The 21,521-nt window shown below is 25.7% G+C and overlaps 6 protein-coding genes across 6 annotated transcripts, besides 1 other annotated feature; 4 read left to right on the plus strand and 2 right to left on the minus strand.

Annotated features, from left to right (window-relative positions):
• Positions 1-881: 881 nt before the first annotated feature.
• On the plus strand, positions 882-2,984 carry EHI_012550 (uncharacterized protein; the record flags this gene model as incomplete). Its single annotated transcript, XM_650232.1, has 1 exon — positions 882-2,984. The coding sequence occupies one exon, from the start codon at positions 882-884 to the stop codon at positions 2,982-2,984; it is 2,103 nt and encodes a 700-aa protein (XP_655324.1).
• Positions 2,985-3,373: 389 nt separating this feature from the next.
• EHI_012560 (uncharacterized protein) lies at positions 3,374-4,626 on the plus strand (the record flags this gene model as incomplete). Its single annotated transcript, XM_001913369.1, has 2 exons — positions 3,374-3,527; positions 3,584-4,626. The coding sequence occupies 2 exons, from the start codon at positions 3,374-3,376 to the stop codon at positions 4,624-4,626; spliced, it is 1,197 nt and encodes a 398-aa protein (XP_001913404.1).
• A 1,942-nt stretch (positions 4,627-6,568) lies between these two features.
• EHI_012570 (toxin resistance protein, putative) lies at positions 6,569-7,467 on the minus strand (the record flags this gene model as incomplete). Its single annotated transcript, XM_650229.2, has 2 exons — positions 6,569-7,269; positions 7,314-7,467. The coding sequence occupies 2 exons, from the start codon at positions 7,465-7,467 to the stop codon at positions 6,593-6,595; spliced, it is 831 nt and encodes a 276-aa protein (XP_655321.1). The 3' UTR covers positions 6,569-6,592.
• Positions 7,468-8,660: 1,193 nt separating this feature from the next.
• Positions 8,661-17,390, minus strand: EHI_012580 (uncharacterized protein; the record flags this gene model as incomplete). The annotated part of the gene is made up of 1 exon (XM_650228.1): positions 8,661-17,390. One exon carries the CDS (start codon positions 17,388-17,390, stop codon positions 8,661-8,663), a length of 8,730 nt encoding a protein of 2,909 aa, XP_655320.1.
• A 273-nt stretch (positions 17,391-17,663) lies between these two features.
• EHI_012590 (uncharacterized protein) lies at positions 17,664-19,064 on the plus strand (the record flags this gene model as incomplete). Its single annotated transcript, XM_650227.1, has 1 exon — positions 17,664-19,064. The coding sequence occupies one exon, from the start codon at positions 17,664-17,666 to the stop codon at positions 19,062-19,064; it is 1,401 nt and encodes a 466-aa protein (XP_655319.1).
• Positions 19,065-19,551: 487 nt separating this feature from the next.
• Positions 19,552-19,653: a repeat region.
• Positions 19,654-20,266: 613 nt separating this feature from the next.
• Positions 20,267-20,911, plus strand: EHI_012600 (metallo-beta-lactamase family protein; the record flags this gene model as incomplete). The annotated part of the gene is made up of 1 exon (XM_650226.1): positions 20,267-20,911. The coding sequence occupies one exon, from the start codon at positions 20,267-20,269 to the stop codon at positions 20,909-20,911; it is 645 nt and encodes a 214-aa protein (XP_655318.1).
• Positions 20,912-21,521: the final 610 nt, after the last annotated feature.

Below are 21,521 nucleotides of genomic sequence, written 5' to 3' on the forward strand. Positions count from 1 at the left end.
ACAACTAAATTCTATTTATTAATTTGTTTCAAATATTTTATCATAGAAAAATTAACAAAATAGATGACATTCAATTATCAAAAATAACTCCTGTTTATTAACATATTTATATTTAGAATTTTAATTATTTATTTTAATCTATATTTCTTTTTGGAATTTCTCCAATTATTTCAATTAATTAAATACTTATTTGTTAATCTTTTGATTTGTTAAAATATACTTTACTAAAGTTATAGTAATAGTAAAAAAACCAAAATTAACAGAAAGAAGATTTGAATTATTGTTTATTTTAGAAACTAATAAGTTACTTCTTTTGTTATATTAATCATTTAAAAATTAATAATCATTATTTTCACTCTTGTTATATTCTTACTAAATTAATAGATTTTGTTTTTAATTATTATTAATTTACCTATGAATTATTTTGATTAATAAAAATTTCCTGATGATAAACCAAAAAAAGAATATCTAACAACCCAATAATATAAACTACTTAAATAAAGTTTATATAATATGAATATCCTTTTGTGTTAATAAGTTTATTAATTTTTAAACCATTAATGGATTAGATTTTACAATTGTTCCATTTCTTATTAATAAATAATATTCTTTATTAATTAACAAATACCATCATATTAACTCAATAGAAGAAAATATTGTTAATAAGAGATAGAAAGAAATACATAATAATAGATATTAATATTATTTATAAAAAAAAAGATTATTTCTTAATAGATGAATAATACCAAAGAAGTTTTATTAATATTAAACCCTGCTGAAAAGAATATTCCTTTTCAATAGAACTATCAAATTTACTTATAATGCTTCTTATATTCCTCTGTTTCATTCTTTCAAACGCTTTAAAATGCTCTCAATTGAAAATGAATAAGGTTTATTCTGTTGAAGATGCATTTGAATGCATTAACTCAGCAAAAACAAACCCATTATTTAATACAAAAGTTGTAGAAGAAATAAAGAAAGAATTAGAAGGTTATGTTTATAAGGATATTCTTAAAAACCCACCACAACCATCTTTTGATGCCAATTATCATAAATCACTTGATCTTGATCAAGAATTAGCTTCTATTGATGTCAATTCAACAGAAAGCTATAATTTTTTCAGAAGTTTAACATCAGTAGTGTATAATGCACATGATCTTCATTTTTCATTAACTGCACAATCAGATTATGATGGGAATAATTTCTTAGTTGACTCATTCTATTTTATTCTTCCATTTGACATTGTTATTTTAAATGATAAAAGTGTCAAATTTGTATTGAAATCTACTAGTTATAATGTCACTATTCCTGATGCTGTTAAAAATAATCAAGACACTCCTGTAAGTAAAATTAATGGAAAGAGTGTTCTTGAATTTATTAGAGTCTTTGGTGAAGAACATGGAAGAATGAAATCTCTACATGGTAATTTTGTTAGAGCTCTCAATAGTATTACATTTAGTTCATTAAATTCTATGACATTATCAAAAGAAGAATTAAGTACTGTATTATCTATTGAATGGAGTAATGGAGAAACGTGTGATGTATCATATCAAATGTTATATATTCCTTTCTATTCCTTAAGCAAAAAAGCACAGTCAATTGTTAATAGAAAATTAAATGGAAATGATTATAGTCCTCTTACACTTGAAGATATTGAAGAAAGACATATTAAAAGAGAAGAAAAAACACCTTATGATCTTCAGTCACGAGATGGAATGTACTCATGTAAGGTAGATCATGATCAAAAGATGAATATTTTCGTTTTGAAGTCATTTTCTTTTAGTGATGAAGATCGTGAAAATTCGACAAAAACACTTGCAGAATGTATTCATTTGTTTGATGAGAACGAGTTTCCAATCAGTGTGATTTTAGTAAAGAATGGAGGAGGATATGTTGATTTAGGAATGGACCTTGCAAAAATTCTTTCACCAACTATAAGTTCTACTATCATTAGTAGTTTCCGAATTAGTGAACCATCTAAACAAGTTTATGAAGCTGAATATTATGAATATATGAATGATACAACTACTTGTAAACCAAGATATGATCCTGTAACTAACAAATATAATGGTGATTGGTATTCTCATCCAGATACTGTTTATTATGGTGATGTCAAACACGTAAAGACTCAAGCCTCATATATGCCAGCTTCAGTTATGGTAGATGCTTCTTTTATTCACCACCCAAGACAACCAACTGATATTGTTGTTTTCACTGATGGTTATTGTTATTCTACTTGTTCTATGTTTACCAAAACATTGAAAGAACAAGGAGGTGCTATCATAGTAGGATTTTCTGGTGATCCTGAAGGAGATTTAGATCACTTTGATGTTGGTCAATCACCATCTTCTGTTGTTGAAGGTACTGAATTAAATACAACTGAAGCACTTGAATTAAGAACAATGGGAATCCGATTGAGATTTAGTTATTGTGAAACTTATAAATTAAATTATCAATTTAATGAAACCATTCCAAGAGAATTTATTGTTGATCCAGTTGATGAAAGAGTTAATATTTATCAATTTAATGATAACAAATTAAATGAATTTATTCAAGAAGCGCAAAAAATTATTAATAAATATAAAGAAGAATGTAATAGTAAGAATGATAGATTAGTATTGCTTTCTCAAGAATGTGATAATAAATCTACTATTGAACATGGTCATGGTGGATTTAAGTGTGGAAATGATAATAAGTGGACTAAAGAATGTGTTATTAGTTATTGTGATGAAGGTTATAAATTTGATAGAATCAATCAAAAGTGCATTATTGATGTTTGTTATACACCAGATAATAGTCAATCATCTACCAGTGACTCAAACGATAAAATCAAAGATGATGATATAATTTTCATTGTTGTTGGTTCAATTATTGCGATCTGTGTTATTGTTACATTGATAGTTTTAGTGATAGGATTGGTAGTGTTCTGTGTTAAAAAGAAACACAATAAATCATCATATAACACATTACCAGACACTAACTAAATGAAATCGTTAAATTACATTATGGTTTTTATTTCTTTTTAAGCCTTCAAAAAAAAAAATTAAATTAAAAAAACTCAAACCTCAAAAGAACTAATAAAAGTATTTCTAATGGATTACAACAGAATAATGGGTATGCCTTTTGGATTCACTCCGTCAGGTTCCGATAGAAAGAATATGAAAGGACTTCATAATTCAAGAAATGGTTTAGAAATTCATGGACAGAGACAAGAAGAAATAAAATTTGATACAAGTGGTTTTGCAGAAACAAATGGAGATGATTTTACACCAGACATTGAAATTTAAATTCACATTTTTATTTACTTTTTATTCATTTAATTTTAGTATTTTTTTTCTATAATGAAACTATAAATTTTTATTAACATTCTTACATGAATAATACCATTGGAAGTCAATTAAAAATAATAGAAATAATTCATTTATTACAATGGCCTTATTGGAGTTGTATAAAATGTCTTGAAATGAAAAATAAAATTGAAAAAAAGCATTTATTACAATTTATAAAAGAACGAGATAAAATGATACGTTTGTATATTAATACTACTGATTATGAATTGTTAATAACATTTTTAATGTTATAGTTTTTTTATTCTTAGAAAAAAAGACTGATGAAATTAATGTTAATGAAACATGTCAATCAATTATAAAAGACTTTCTCATTGAATTAATTAAAAAAGACATTATCAAAGAAGAAGAGTATTTTCATTTTATGAATTTTTTATCGTATTATGAACTAGCAGTATTAAGGTTATGTAATTTTGATATATTTACAAGGGAAGTTGATGATGACTATCAAGAAATTATTGATTGGTTAAAAGAGAATAAAATTACTATCATAGGTTCTAAAGATTCACACAAAAATATTCAGAAAGACTACATTGAAACAAATGAACTTCAAAATATATTATCTTCATTGTTTCTTTTTGACTTAAGTCAATACTCTATGAAAACAATTATTTTAACTACTGTTTATTATCTTATTCAATACTGTGATACACAACAACTAGTCAAAAAAAGAATAGATGAAAATATTAAACAACATAAATATCGTTGGGATGACATTGAGCAAATCCTTCAATTCATTAAACGTGGAAAGGAGTTAATGAAAAAGAAAAATGAAATTATTACACAATACGTCTCTTCTTTTAAGACAATTATTAAATATGTTGTTTTCACTGTTTCAGATGAAAAATACCTTGATGAGTTACTTATTCATTATCCTCATCAACAATTTGATATTTTAGAGTTTACAATTTACCAAATAGAGAAAAATGATAAGATTTATCAATTTTGGAAAATAAAAGAACCTTACCAAATGATTGATTGCTCTTTGATTTTAAAAACTGATGTTTATAGTATTATATTCTTAACAAAAAATAACAATAAAATTTTAAAAGAGTACTGTTATTTATGTAATGGATTTAATTATGTCCATTCAGTCTTTATATTATCTGCTTCTTCCCTCTCCCAAGAACTTAAAGATGAACTTCAATCAGCAATTTTAAATAACTTCCCTACAAATAATTCATTTTTGAATTTTACTTTACAAAAAGACCTCCATATATATTTCAAAGAGATTAATTATTCAGTATCCACATCATTAATTAATACCGTTTGCATTTAAGTTAGTATTAATTTTTCTTTTATTTTTTCTTTGAATCTACACTCTTTATGAGAAAATTAATTCTAAATATTTTAAAAAAAGAAGTTATAAATAATATTACTACTTAATAAAACACTCACTCAATAGTCTCACTTATTATGTAAATGGTAAAGCTAATAATTTAATAAACGATGTGGTAGTATGAAGTAACTATAAATAAAGAAAAGATAAAGAAAAAGATGGAGAAATATAAAAAAGAAACTTAACAATAAGAAATTACAATATATAGATAATAGTATTTAAGAAGTTGAAATAAACAAAATAAAATTTGAAAAAGTTAATAATAAAATGAATTAATCAAATGTTTATAATATAAGAATCTTATTGTATCTGAGGCATTATGAAATTAAATAGTAACAATATTAAAAAGTTAAAATATAAATGAATTTATACAATTTAAAATATGAAATATTTAAAACATAATAATTCAAATACAGTAATTACATCTTCTTTTTTTTTTACTTTTAAAGATGTGTCACTATTCAATTTCAATATGTTTTGATAATAGCTCACATATCTAATTAATTATTCTAAATTCAAATCAGTAACTGTTAATAATTCATAAAAATCCAGTTAATAGGTTTTTGATTTCCTAACACTTGGAATATTTCTAATTACTCTATTAAATAAATAGTAATACAAAATGAAACAATTGTGGGTTACACTACAAGTTGATTAACTTAAATTTTATTTAAAATAAATATAATTAAATATACTATTATTAAAAAATGAAGACAAGTTAATAAACAAAGTTTTTTTTTAAATAATGAACAAACTACTACTAATAAGGATTAAAAAAAAGTAGACTACAACTTTTGTACTAAATTTAATTCCTTCATAAAAGAAAAAAAAAACTTGAGCCAAAAAGAATAATCTTATTCAATCTTATTCTATTGCGATTGTATTGGAAACAATAATTTAGAATTAATAAATAGAATATGCCAATTAATTAATCAAAACAAAGATAGAACAAATGATGTCTATTGAAAAAAAAAGAATTAAAATACAAACACTTTTCATAAATAAAAGAAAAAGGCTAACTTTAACATTAAATAAAAATATAATAATACAATTTCATGTTATTTCCGTTAATTTTAGAATCTTTTTTTTTATAATACAACTATCCAACTAATTTAACTTTAACTATAAGAAGATTATAATATATTAGAATTAATAATTTATTCAATTTTTTAAGTTGGAAATTCTTTGTTGACTATTTATAAGTAAACTTCCTGATTTATGTCTCTTTGGATTTCTTAAAACAAAGAACTATTTAAAAAAATAGAGTCGAAGGGTAAAAGTATTGGAATTTGTTAACCCAAAAAAAGAAGAACAACGACATATTAGTCCTATCTTTTGCAATTGTTAGATTGGTAATAACTGTGAAATTAAGTATATAAGGAAATAAAATAAGCCAAAATGTTGAAAAGGAATCAATACTATTATTTATAAAAAATTATCCTTTATAAAAAGAAAAAAATGGAACTTCTTTTGTAGTAAATAACACTTCATGAGCATTGCTCATCTCGATTCTTCTGATACAAACTCTTTTTCTGTACCAATTGAAATACCTAAAGCCAAACATCAAATTTCTATTGATTCAACATCCTCATCATATGCCGAAGATGATATGATAATAATTGATGATTATATACAAAATTCAAATAATTATCCTCAACGTCCAACAAACCCTTTACCATTTGAAAAAGAGTCAACTTTACCAGAAGAAGATACTTTTAACTTACCTACTGGAACTCCAATTTCTGAAACCAATAATCTTTATTCGCTGTAAATATCATTTTATTTGTCAAAAATAATTTTATTTAAACTGTAATTGCCAAAAAAAAAACAAGGGTTTTGTTAATCAATTGAAATAAGTTTTTTTATTGAATTGTTGTATTTAAAAAAAAAATCCAATTAATTGATGTTATAAGAAAGCAGAATTAAGGAATGCAACAAATGCATCTCCACCATTATTATCTAAAGTAATCAAGTTTTGCTGAATTAATTTTAAAAATGAACGACGTACTCTATTAATTTCAGCAACTGAAACTTTTCTTGGAAGAACAACTCGAGTATTACTTTGTGGTACAACAATAGGATCACCTCCAACGAACGTTGGTGAATTAACAACTTTCATTACTACCCCAATAATATCTTGAGTTACAGCATCAATTTGAGTTACAGTAGTACTACTTTCAACAGTGTCTTGTTTTACACTAAAATTAATTCTTCCAGTAAATTTATTAAAAAGAATTTCACAAATTTGTTTACAAGGTAGTTCTTCTCCAGGTTGAATATTAAATAATGGTTGATCCCATTTATGAGACGGTAATGGTACTTCATATCTTTCTATTAATTCTACAACCATTTCATCTGAATATTTCTCTTCTCTTTGAGCATTCCACTCAATACACTTTTCTTTTGGAGCAGTAACAGAAATAGTAACACTTGTTGATGCGATTGACTTACAATGACATTTTAATTCATATCTGAATGATTTATTGTAATTTAATGAATCTAATATTACGATAGTCTCTCTATTTAAAAAACGTAATACTTGTCCTTTTAAAGCAGTTCTCATTCTATCCTCAGTTTGCATTGCTAAAAAGTGTTAATACCATTTCTATTTCCTAATATAAACAAACTTTTATATGCTTCTTGTCGTAAAATTCCAAGACTTTCTTCATTAATTAACTCAACTGGAGTTTCTGGATAATTTTCATTAATGTATTTAACAAGTTGGTTTGCAAAAGTAGTTTTACCACTACAAGGATATCCACTTATTAACACAAATGGCATGGAATTAATTATATTTTAAAGTTCAGTTAGTAGGTTTAAACAAAAAGAAAAATACAAAAAAAGTAGTATATTAACTCATTATCCCTCAATTTTGATTTTTTTTGTCACAGAAATGAAGAACCGATTATTTAAATCAAAAACTCTTTTATAGAATCTGATTATAATTATATATACATTAAAAGATATCGAATATTCATTATTCTTTCAAACCATTAAAGTAATAAAAGAGAAGTTAAATGAATATTCATTTATTCTTAGCATCTCTGAATGTCTCGCTACAATAATATAGTGAGAAAGGTATATGCTTAAATTTACTGATTAATAAGTTGACTTAGATGAGTTTAAATATTTTAGGTTAACTAAACTATATTTATTTAATTTCAAAATTATTAATTTAATTATTAGAATTATACTATAAATGACTTATATTTCTTTTATTTTCTTAATCATTCATTTGTTGTTATTAAAAACATTTTTTTTTGATTATTATAAGTTTCAGACTAACTAGATCCTTTACAAGTACTGTTTATTTTGAGAATTTATTTTAAAGAATATGGAATTGTAATAATAATTTAATAAAATGTTGTTATATTATACAAATATAATTAGTTTAAATAAATGTATTTACAAATTAAATTGTAGTATAGTACTTATCAAAAATTGAGTAGTGCCTTCTATTTTTAGTTCACAGATACTATGGAATTAAATGCTTTGTTTATATAGATATTTTTAAGTTGTAAAAGAAAATTAGTCTTTCAAAATATTATCTTATGAATCTTGTATTAAATTATAATGTGATTCATTAAGAAATATACTTTGTTTTAGCTAATTAAAGTCTATTTATTTTTAGATAGATAATACACAACTTGATAGAGTTAATGAAAAAGACAAAGACATGGAATTTTTTGCTTATTTCTATTTTATTATTGTTCTTTTAAATAGATCCATTTATAATTTATGATGCATACTAATCACAACACTTTGTACAATTTTTTAGAGTGCTTATTAAATAAAAAGAAGAAGAAAGGAAGGGAGTTAATAAATGAACAAAAATAGAATTTATTTATTTTTTTAACTCTTCTTTGTTATATTGGTGATTCTTTTTCTTTTCATTTCTTATCATCAGTTAAACAAAAACAAACGCAAAAAAAAATAGAGAATATAAGAGAAATGAGAACAAAATAAAGTGTAAATTACTTTAAGGTAACTAAGTCAGAAGCAAATTCTAAAAAGATTTTACATTGAACTGATGTTGTACTGATTATTAATTTTGATTCTTTATTAAATTGACTGCATTTCATAAATAATCCATCTGGCGTTTTCGTAATAGTTATAAGAGAGTAATGGTACGGATTTAATTTTCCCTGAGAATAAACAATAAAACGTTTCTCAGCAAGAACCCACGTTACAGGTCCATTTGAAATATAAGAAGTGATTATATTTCCTAGATTATCTTCTCTCATTTTTCTTGATAAGAATGCTTCATTTCTATCATATGGCTTTAACGAATATTTTGGATTAATTGTTCTGATGTCCCTAATTCGTTCTATTTGCATTTTACCAGTACTTGCCCTAACACCATCAGCTGTCTTTGTAACAAGATCAATTGTACCTACAATTGGTTTAGTAACAAGTCCAACAAATCCTTTGCCAACTCCACTAATAAAACCAGTAATTCCTCCATCAATGGCTCCTTTAATTGGTTGATATACCACTCCTGTAATTCCTTGGAAAACTCCACTTGAGAAAGCAACAAATCCTTTACGAATTCCATCTCCAGTACTTTTAGCCCGTTTATCAGAATTACGTTTTTCAATATAAGCTTTATCAAAACTAAATGATGCAACAAATGTCGATACAGAACCAGTTATACCAGAGATTGATGATGCTGCTCCATGAGTTGCGTTTTGAGCTAACGAAGAAACACCATTTATCATTCCTTTTCCAAATGAACTCACTGAAATAGTTAATCCTTGTGCAGGTTCATAAAAGAAATCATGACACCCAGTAGAAATATCATTCAATAACCCTCTTGGATTACCTAAGAATGAAGAATATGCAACAAGAAGAATTGCTTGATTAATAATTTGTTTATAATAGTGTTCAACAAATATTTGTTTTAATGAAGATAAATCACCGTTAACATTCTTTGCAACGGTTGCATTTAATTTAATTATTGAATCTCTAATATTGAGTAACGAGGAACCTAGTGCATGTAATACAGCAGTAAAAGCGTTATAAGGAATAAGTACAAGATGACTTGGTTGTAAACTACAAGAGAAATAAAGGACAATTGGTTGAAGGACTAATGAACGAATGAATGTATAAATACTGCTATTCATTGGAGGAATGCCCTGAGTAACTTCTTTTTGAATTTCTTTTATTTTGAAATGTAAAGACTTGAAGAATTGATACAAATCAGCAATAAACTTACTTTCTAATGCTACTGTTACTGGTTGAACTAAAACATTAATGAATGGAAAATAGAAAAAGTTTTGACTTGTTTCGCTCTGAATGACTTGAGTTGAGAAATGAATTGCTGGTAGTGATGTCTTTTGAATAGACAAAAATACCTCTTCTTGAGTATTAACCTCATCACAATCAATTTGAACGCTTTCAACATCACATACAACCTCAGAATATTTTGCATTAATACGAACATTTGCTGTTAGGTTAATTAATTTTCCATAACACAGTTCAACCCGTCGTTGGTCAATAATGTCAATTCCAATAATTGGTGCTTTAAATGAGAAATTAATAATTGGAACTTCAAATACCCCAGTAGTACTAAGGTCAGGATTATTTGATAGAATAAACAACGGGCATTCTCTCATAACTTTTAATTGATCACAAGTAAATGTTAATGTTGTTATGCCATCTATAATGAAAGTATAAGCAAAGAATAATGTTGTACCACTGATTATTGGTTCATAAAATTTTAACTTTTTTAGTGAATAACTCACGTATTGATTTTTCAAGAATGGAGCACAAATAACGATATGGTCAATATCAATAATATTGTGAATATTTATTGTTGTTTCTGTATGAGGGTCAACAGAAGTAGATAAACCTAAATTATTTGTTACACTCCATAAATATTGAATAGGTACATCAGTGTCATTAACAATTTTATTCTTACATTTTAATGTTGTTTCATTTTCAATAACAACACATTGCCCAACTCCATAATTTCTAACTGAGATAAACAAATTAACTCGGTTATTGAAATCAGATGATTGAATTAAAGAAACACCACAACTACTTCCAGAAACACAAGTAAATAATTCAGAATAAGGACCTTCTTTATTACAAGCAAGTTTAAATGAAGGGACAATATCACTACTTTTAGTTGGAGGTAATACCAATGGTATTATCTTAATTTGATTTGGCTGTAACTCATTTATTGTATTAGTTTGATTTGGGCATTGAATAAATAGTGGGTGTTGTGTTGTATTAATTATATGATATGCATAAGTAATGGTAATAATTTTAATTCCTTGAAATTGTGGATTGCTTGATAACTCTAAATGAATATAATTTGTTTTCTTCTTTCCATTAATACAAAGATCACCTGATGTAATTGATTCTGACTGAAGTGACTCAGATATTCCTTCACACATAATTAATTTTAAATTACATTTATTTAATGTTAATATTTCTCCATTTCCTAAAGGTTGTAGTAATATTTTATTACTTCCAACACAAGCAAAAATATTTTCATCTGTTTTATTATAAACTAAAAATTCACTATCAATAACACAATCCCCTTTATTCCATCGAGCACGTATGGTTGTTCCATTTTTTAATTGATAGTAGTCAATGTCTGAATAACTGATATCTCTTGTGTTGATCCATATGGTTGATCCCTCTCCATCAAATTGAATCCTTTTACCTAAATTCTTGAATAGTTTCTTTGTTTGACAAGAATCAATATTATGTGTTTCTTCTTTATTTCCAATACAAATTATTCGTGGTAATAAATTTGTTATACTGAAGGCATATCGAATGTCAATGAGGAAATCATAAATTTCAGCATCTTTATATTCATAGTCAGTGGTTATTTTCTCTGACTGAATAAACATTGTTTTCTTTGTGTCTAATGGAATTAATGTAGTCTCTCTTAACTCATCACTATTAATCACAACAGATTGATTTTGAATAACAAGGGTTATACTTTCTTTTATAAACTCTTGTGGAATTGGTTTAGCCTCTCCTTTTTTAAGACTCATTACTTTACTTAAATTTCCTTTATTGAGCCTAATCTCAATAGGAATGTCTAATGAATTTTTAATTGTTTTACATGTTATAAGATATACTAATTGAGAACCATCTATATCATATGTCATTTTACTGAAGAAATAAACTTTATTTTGTAATACATGAAGTTGTGTAATAGTTGTAGTTAATGGAATTTTAATATCTTCATTTCTTATTCTTAGTGTAAATTCTTTAATCTGCTTTCTTTTTGCTTCTAAAGGTAATTCTACTATAGTGTTTGATAATAATTCAATGTTTGACGTTCCAGTTGTGTTTGCATATAACTTTGATGATTCAGTAGTCATTTGATTAATAATTCTAACTGGTTTATATTCTCCAACACCAAGAGCAGTTTGGTTAAACTGGTCTAATTCTTTATAAACATCAAAGAAACTATCAAGAAGTTCTTTTGTTACTGAAATATCAAACATATTTCCAAATCCTGTATTTACTGATAAACACAATCGTGGTTCTCCATGAACAATATCACCTGCAACTCTAACAATAACATCAGCCTGAATCTTGTTAAATACATTTTCATATTCACCAAACTTTTCATTAAAGAAATTAAATGATATTAATGGTGCAATATTAATGACAATGTCGTCATTATAAGTATATAATTTTGTTTCTGCTTGAACTACAGTCAATTTATATAATGGAGATAATATTAATGGATGATTAAGAATTAAATCAAAATTAGTAATTCCAAATGTACTTTTAATATAAACATTTTTTCCTTTAATTCTGAATGATGGTGGGTTAGTCAATAAAGTAGCTAATGTTATTATTTTTTTTGTTTGAGGTCGGTCTTTTAATTTTTTCATAACACATTCAAAAATTTTCTTTAGTGTCTTTGCACAACCTAGTAACATCTTAAGATCATCAAATGAAAATATAAATTTTCCTGGTTGGAAAATACATTGAGTTGATGCCTCAATTAACTTCTCAGAGAAAAGAATATCACCATGATAACTTAAATCAAATCCTTCATTCAAAATAACACCTTGATACGTTAACTCTCCATTTTTTGCTTGACAACTTTTCCATTCAGCTTTATTAATTGTAAAGAGGAAATTACTTTTATTATTCTTTTTAATAGTAACTTGTCCAGTACCATTTGCTTGCATTAATAGGTATGGAGTATTAATATTTTCATCATCCATAACAAAAATAAAACTTATATCACTTACAATAATAGAGAAAATAAACCGATTTAAGTCACTCTCTTCAACTATTTCTTTAGGACAAATCTCTTCAAATGAAGAGAGAAAGATAACAGAGTCTTTTGTAATATCTGAAGTTGAAAATTTGTAGTTATGATATTTATCAAAAGGATATTTACCAATAAGAATTGATTGTCTTAGTAATTCATCACATAAATATTCTGTTTGATGTTCTGAAATATTTAACTTCTTTTTAAGTCGTAGGAAGATTTCATTTCCATTAAACGTTGTTGAAATGTTTTCATCTACTTTAAATTTATTTTCTTTATTCGTTCCATTATTTACAATGGTTTCAATAATGTCTAATACATTTATTCTAACTGGTTTCTGTTTCTTAACAAAGTGTTTTTTTTCATGAACTTTTGTTATTTGTGGTGTTAAATCTATTCCAATTAATGCTAAATCACCAATTAATGATGGGATAATTACAATTGATAAACTTTCAATATTACTTTGGCAAAATACTTGTAATGTTGGAAGATACATATCAATTGATGTTGATAAAAATGGTTTTTCTTTAAGTTTACCTAATAACCTATGGAATCTACCTTCTGCAACCGGTCTAGCATCTTCAATTATAATATCTTTTACTTCAATTTCTCCTTCTAAATAAAGGTCTTTAGTAATTTTTACATTAGTTTTAATTCCATTAATACTAGCCAATGCAACATTATTAATATCTCCAAACATTACTTGAATACAAGAAACATCAACATCTATTAAAAAGTTATACTCTTTTTCCTTTCTAGTACTTCTATCTAGGTTTTGTGTGTATTCTTCACTTTTAATTGCTCTTCTTGCTCTTGTTGTTTTAATATGACCAAAGAGTTTCATAAGAGTTTTGATATCTAATTTCTCTTTTACTTCAAAGAAATAATCAATCAAAAATTTTACTTGTTTTGCTTTAATGTTAACTTGGAGTAATTGTTTAACAACACATTCTACTTTTGTATTTCTTTTAACATCTTCTCCTATTTCTATATTTGTTTTTTCATTACAGTTAATAGATAAATTACTTATAATTGGAATAACCTCACTTTTTTGAGTTGTAGTAACATTACATTTATCTACTTTTAACTCGATTTCTTGATTAATTTTATCTTCAGTTACATTTATTAATGAATTAATAATAATAATTCCAACTGATGCATTTACAGAATAATTTCCACTAGAGTAGTCTTTAAATAAACGAATATGTGGTGAATTTAATTCAATTTTTGGATTAAACAAATTAACATTATTTAATCCACCTCTTGATTTAATTGAAATACTTTTTACTATAGTTTTAAAATTATTAGAAAAAGATATAAATCCTCTTACTATTTGTTTATGAATTTGTTCTAGATCAATTGCTTTAATAATTGAATCACTTCCAATAATTTTTAATGATCTTGTAATAAATGATGGACAAATAAAACATTGAACCATATTTAATTTCATAAAGACGTTATGAATAATTAGATTTTTTGTTGAAACCTTCATTCTTGTTTGATTATATTTCATAACAAGTAATTCTTTTCCTTGATAAATTAATACTGGTTGTTCTTTATTACCTACAACATCATATTCAAAAATACATGCTTGACGTATTGATAGGTCAATTGTTGGTGAACCTTTCCATTGAACACCAGTTTCAATGCCTTGTACTTTCATATTACAAACGACAACATTACTGTCTTCAATTAAACATAATCCACATTCTTCAACAATAACTTTCAATTCTATTTCAATTTTCCTTTTAAGTTCATTTAAAATTTTATTTCTTGGATTTTGTATTGAACTTTTCTCTTTAATAGATTCACTTTTCTTTATAATATCATTCTTTGTATTTATTTCATCTTCAATAACTTTAGATTCTTTTAATGTTAACAAACCTTTTCTTATTGTTTTTCTTTTTTCTTCAAGACTTCTATTATCTAATTGATATGAAAATAATAAACTCATTCCATATTTAATTAGTTCACTAATAACTTTTGGTTGAATAACTACTCTCATTCTTCCAATTTGAATTGTTCCTTGAACACTAATTAACTCTTGTCCCCATCCAACATGAATATTAGCTAAATAACATTGACTACAATTTTCTATTTTACTACTAAAAATAAATGGAATTTGTGGTTTTCTATTAACATGATCTTCTAATTCAATACTACCAATTTCTGCTTTACAATCAAATCCATTTGCCTTAATTCCTAGATCAAATCCAACATTTTCAACAACCAATTTTGTCACCATTTTCTTTTCTGAACTATCACCAATTTGTGCAATTCCAATTTCAAACCTCTCTAAAACTGCTTTAATATGAACTGACTCAGTAGCAACCCTTTTTAATAACGCTTTAACCATTCCTCTTTGTTGTTTTAAAAATTCAACATCATCTAATGATTCTTCTTGTTCACATTGTTTAGGAACAATTAGTTCATCCCATCCATCTGTATATTCATTAATATATTCTTTTATAAGATCAATTTTTGCTTTACTTATTTTGGAAACAAATGGTTTAAATGATGTAATAATATCAATAAATGGTCTATTTGGTTCACCAACTAAAACCTCTCCATTACCACTAATGCTTTGTATAATATAATTAGCATCATCATCAGTACAACTACTATTCTTAAAAGAAGGATATGATGCACATGAAACATTATTAAGAATATAAGCAAACTTTTGTCCAATAGGATTTTCTATAGTAATAATACGTATTTGTCCTAACTTCATTTTCATAAAAGGGGATTCACTGTCATTAAAAAATAATGGTACTGTGATTGTTGGTGCAACAACTTCAACATCTAATTGAACTGTTGTTTGGTGGTCAGTTAGAAAATCATCTAGCCTATGAGTTGTTATTTGATAAAATTTAGTAAGTTGTTGTTCGACAAAATATTTAACTTGTGAAAGACTAATTTGTTCAGGTAACATAAAAAATTGATAGAGATTCATTAGTAATATTTTATTAATACATAACTCTGTTCCTGCAACACGTACATTAATAATAGCGTCTGGACCAGTTATTGGACGATCAATTGTACATTTAACTAATGGTAATTCTTTAACACTTTTCTTTAAAACTTCTGGATAAGCAGAAACCTTTTCATTAATTGAAGCATAATCACAGGTAATACCAACATGAAATCCTTTTCCATAGATAATACATTTAAAATCAATTTTAGATGCAATAATACATAAAATTGTTCGACTTTGATCGTTATTATTTAAACTCACTTCTCCAAATTCTAACTCAGCTTCTATGTGTAATACTTCTTCTTTATCATCAATTTTAGTTTCATTACTATCGAGCATTTGACAAAGAGCTTCCATTTCTTCTTTCTTCATTCCCATCATTTTCTTTTTCCATCCTCCAGTAAAAGATGCAGCTGCTTTTTTCAATGCTTTTTTTCTTAAATAAATAACTTCTTCTTCTCTTAATTTATCATCCATCCTTTTAACCTCCTCAAGGTCTTTAGTTTTATTATCATTTCTCCATTTTATATATACTTCTGTATATTTTTCTTCAACTGATTTAATCACATCTTCTCTTATTCCTTTATTTTCCTCATTCATTCTTTTATTTTTAATAGCTTCTACTGCAAATTTCCACCAGGCTTTTTCGTTTCCTATTACTCTTTTTTGTGGTCTTATTCCAAGAAATTTCATTGCTTGAGCATATTCAGATAGTCTACTAACAACACTTAAAAATTCTTGGTATTGCATTTGAGTTAATACCCCTTTAAATATTGGTACCTTAATATAAGCACGAACTTGTTTATAATGTTTTTGAATAAAATCAATAATAACAGTTAATTCTGAAATCGTAGTAATAATATTTTTCTTTGGTATTGGATCATTAAACTCTAAATCTCCTTTTCCAGCATAAAGAGATGCTGTTCCTATTACTGCTTCTTTTCTAATAATTCCATTTGGTTGTACTTTTGCATTTGCAAAAGTAATTTCATTTATTTTAACTCCAATATAATCGTCATTGTCTTTATACTTAATATGAACATTAGTAATTGAAACAATAAGTCCTTCTAATAATTTTCTTATTAACCTAACTTTAGTTCCAGGTTTTCCATTAGTAAGTTTAGTAAATGACTCAAATTCTTCAATACGTTCTAATTTTCTTTTTAATTCTTTTTCAATAGCTTCTTTTTGGTTATAAGTAAATTCTTTTTGAGGAAGGCATAATGCGATAACATTGTCAATATCTATTTGAACTTTTAAATCAAATAAGCTGAGTAATTTAACATGAAGAAATTGAAGACTTCCAGTAGTAATGCTAATTGGTAAGTTTAATCTATTAAATGCATCACGTCTTAACGATAAATTATTTAGAGTAACCTCTCCTTTTGCTATACTTAATTTTAGCGCATCAGGATTTAATTCAATGTATTGTCCCAATAAAGAAGTAAGTGCTTCAGCAACAAATGAGTCTAACATTATTGATTTCAAAGTTCTTTTCGTTGGTTTTTGAAAAAAAAAAGTTTTATTAAATATCATTTATCTAATTGTTCATATTCATTGCTTTAAAAAAATTCAATCATTAGGGCTTAGATGAATCATCACTTCTTGAATTTATTTTATCTTGTAATGTCTTCCGTATTTTTGATTTTATGAAGAAAAGAAATGATTTTTGTTATATATAACATTTTATAGAAAAGAGATAAATAAATTTTGGGATTTAGAACTTAAAAATTTATTGAATCATTTTTCATGTCAATTCCAATAAAAAATATACCCAGATTCAGAATTCCACAAACAACAGAACCAAAACGATCAAATAGCACAAAACCAAAATCACCAGTTCATCAACAACAAACGTTTTATCCAATGCATCCTGCTCAAAGAAGAATACCTAATACACAGTATTTCCATACTCAAACAGCTGGAAAACATCCAGGAATACCTCAAGGGAAACCAACTATGAACCAAATCCCTTCAAAATTAACGTTCCAAAATTCTTCATACCCACAACAAATTCCTCCTAATTTCAATGAAATATTACAAGGTCCTCTTACATTACAACAATCACATAGATTTGATTTAATACAACAGAAGAGATTACTTCAACAACAAGTTCAACAACAACAACGAATGCAAGGCATGCAAGGTAAACAACCTATTATGCATACTCCTCAAATGAATATACAAAGAGTTACTGTCCCACAACAAATTCAACAACAACGAATGCAAGGAATGCAAGGTAAACAACCTATCATGCATGCAACTCAAGTAAGTGCCCAGAGAGTTGCAATTCAACACCAATATCAACAAAGAAGTATGACAACAATATCTAATCCAGCACCACGTCCTATTCAACCACCACCAATCACAACAAGTATAACTCAATCACAACAATTTGTTTCTGCACCACCTGTTCCAGAACTTAAAATAATTCCAATGAAAGAAGAATATAAACTAATTGTAGAAACATTAGAACATAAAAATTTCTTAACTTTAAGTGAATTGAAACGAAGAATGCAACAGTTTTTGGCTAAACGAAACCAAAAAATGGAAATTGAAGAAGGGGTATTAGAAATTATATCACAAGCCACATATATGAGAATGCTTGAATGTGTAGAAAAAATTGGAGAAGCAGCTGAGTGTAGAACTGATGCTGAGCGATGTGAGTTTGAGATTGAAATAGGAGGAATAGATGTTGGAGAAAAATTACGAAATAATTTAAACATTGAACAGAAAGTCAGAAAAAGGGAGGTGGATGATGCTAAAAAACCTGATGAAGAAGAAGAAACTGACCATATGCAAAACTTTTATGACCGTATTGATGCAAGACTATCTAAGAAAAAGAAACAAGTTATTCAACAAAGAGCACCTTCATTTGACCCTGTTAAAATGAATAGAGTTAAAAGATATAAAGAGTTAATTAATAAAAGAGAAAGAGGAGAGGCTTTATCTAGAACAGAAATGGCATTTTTAGATGATAATCAAAAAAGAGTTGAAGAGGATATTAAGATGCTTGAAGAATTAGAAATGGAAAAGAAAAGAATGTTGATTAAACTAACGTTAAAAGATTATATATTTGCTAGACATGACATTGGTAAAGGAGCAATGAATCGTACAGAATTGGCTGATTATAGAAAACAATCAAATTGAGTATGTTATTTTATGTTATTAAAATAAGTTATATTTTAAATAATATCATATTTTTATTTATTTATGTATAAATTCTCCTTAAAAATTATAAATAACTTCATTAATTTGATTCTAATTCTATAGAAGTTTAAAATTTTAAATTATACTTGTCTTGGTTTATTTAAAATTAAATAAAACTTTTTTATTACTTAATAAGTCAAAAAGATGAAGTCATTATATACTAAGAAGAGAATAAAAAAACAATAATTAGATTCTAATCTATACTTATTTAAATGTGAAAGCATAATAAATACAACTTATTAAACAAATCACACTATTTTACAACACAAAAAATCGTTGTTATTGAATTAGAAATATTGAAAAGAAAAAGAATCACTAATATAACAAAGAAGAGTTAAAAAAAAATAAATAAACCCTTTTTTTGTTCATTTATTAACTCCCTTCCTTTCTTCTTCTTTTTATTTAATGTATATTTTATTCGTATTTGACTCTATTATCACAATAGAGAATATTGAAAAAAACTTAAACAATTACTTCTCAATAAGAAGAAAATCCAATTATAGGTATGTCTATTAATTGACTATTTTTTATTGTCTATTAGTACACCATAGCAGTGAAAATTTTTGGTATTGTCTTTACAAATAAAATAAATGATTGTTTTTGTGTAACAATAAAAGAATAATAACAATAAAATATACTTCTTTACATTTGCATTAAAACAATAAAACTTATTTTATTGAAATTCGTTATGCTATGAATAAAAAAAGACTAATGGTTGTTTTATGACATTTTTTATAAAGGAACTGAGTTTTAATAAATGCACTGTCATTTTTAAGAGTATTAAAATAAAAGAATGAAATATTTATCTTTTCTTTAAAAGGCTTTATGTACTGGATTTCTTTTAAGAAAGTTAAACCAAAAACAGTATCTGCAAAAAGACTTATTATCGAATAAACCTTCCCTAACGTCAAGAATAATAATTCCTTTTATAGAACATCATATGTATGTTTGTTTATATATGAATAGTGATTGTTCATTCCTATATTGTTTAAAGTCTATCTAAAAGGTTAATAATTAAGTAATGAACTGCTTTTAACTTAATAAATTCAAATTTCTAATTATAAATTATTCTAACAATATGTTATATAAAACGAATATATTCATATAAATAAAAAAAAACTTCATAACTACAAAACCATTAAATGAAATCATCATTTTATTATTCCCTTCATCCTACAGGGATGTTCTTGGCTAATTGTATTGTTCTTGGAGACACATCAACACATGAGTTTATTCTTATTGACTGTGGGGGTGACATTTCATCTGCTTTAAATGATGCTGACAAACATGGACTAAAAAAATGCACTGAAATAGTTTGTACTCATGGACATATTGATCACATAGCTGGACTAGAACAAGCAGTATTAAAAACAAATGCACAAATTTCTCTTCATTCTCAAGACATTCAGTTATATAACATTGCTCCATTACAGGCAATGTTATTTGGTCTTCAGTTAAAACCACTTCCAACTGTAAAAAGAATCTTAGAAGACCAAGACCGTATTTATGTAGGACAATATGAAGGTGTTGTGTTACATACACCAGGGCATTCTCCTGGGAGTATTTGCATTTATTTTGAAGAGCCAAAAATTTTAATAACTGGAGATACAATTTATAATGGAAATGTAGGAAATTCTGTTCTTCCAGGTGGAGATACGGCTAAGTTGAAGTTGAGCGTTTTAAGTGTTTTAAATAACACTAACCCTGAAACAATTATTTTACCAGGACATGGTATTACTTCAACAGTTTCAAAGGAAAAACAAAATAGCACAATTTATTATATGTGAATCTTTTTTGTTTTTTTTGGCAACGAAAAAAAGCAAATAATTGAAAAAGAAGAGAATGAATGATATAAAAGAATAAAAAGAAAGTAAGAAGTAGATGAAGATGAAGAAAGAATAAAAGTAGAAAGGAGAGAATATAAAAAGAAAGAAGATAAAGTGTAATAAAACAAAAGAGATGATAAAAGAAGAAAAGAATGAAAAAAATAAAGGATGCAAATTTTATTGAAACAAATAAAAAAAGTGCAAAATTTAATGATGCAAAATTTAATGATGCAAAATATTTAGCAACATTTTTATGGATGCAAAATATTTTGAAATAAAAATAAATCATCATTTGATATTATTATATTTGATAATAAATTATATTATATATTAAATACATCATATTTCTTTATTATTTATCTTTCTTTTCTTTTTATTATTTCATATATTAAATTATTCATTCATTTATTATTTATTAAATATATTTATTAAATAAAATGAAAATGAAATTGTAAAATATCAATTAAATATTCATGAATAATAATTTATTAATATTTAATAATTAAATAACGAAATAATAAAGTAACAATAATGATATATTCAATATATTCTTTATTTGATTTGTTCAATA

Source organism: Entamoeba histolytica, genomic scaffold, assembly GCF_000208925.1.
Source record: "Entamoeba histolytica HM-1:IMSS scf_1104750516417 genomic scaffold, whole genome shotgun sequence".
Lineage (NCBI taxonomy): Eukaryota > Evosea > Mastigamoebida > Endamoebidae > Entamoeba > Entamoeba histolytica.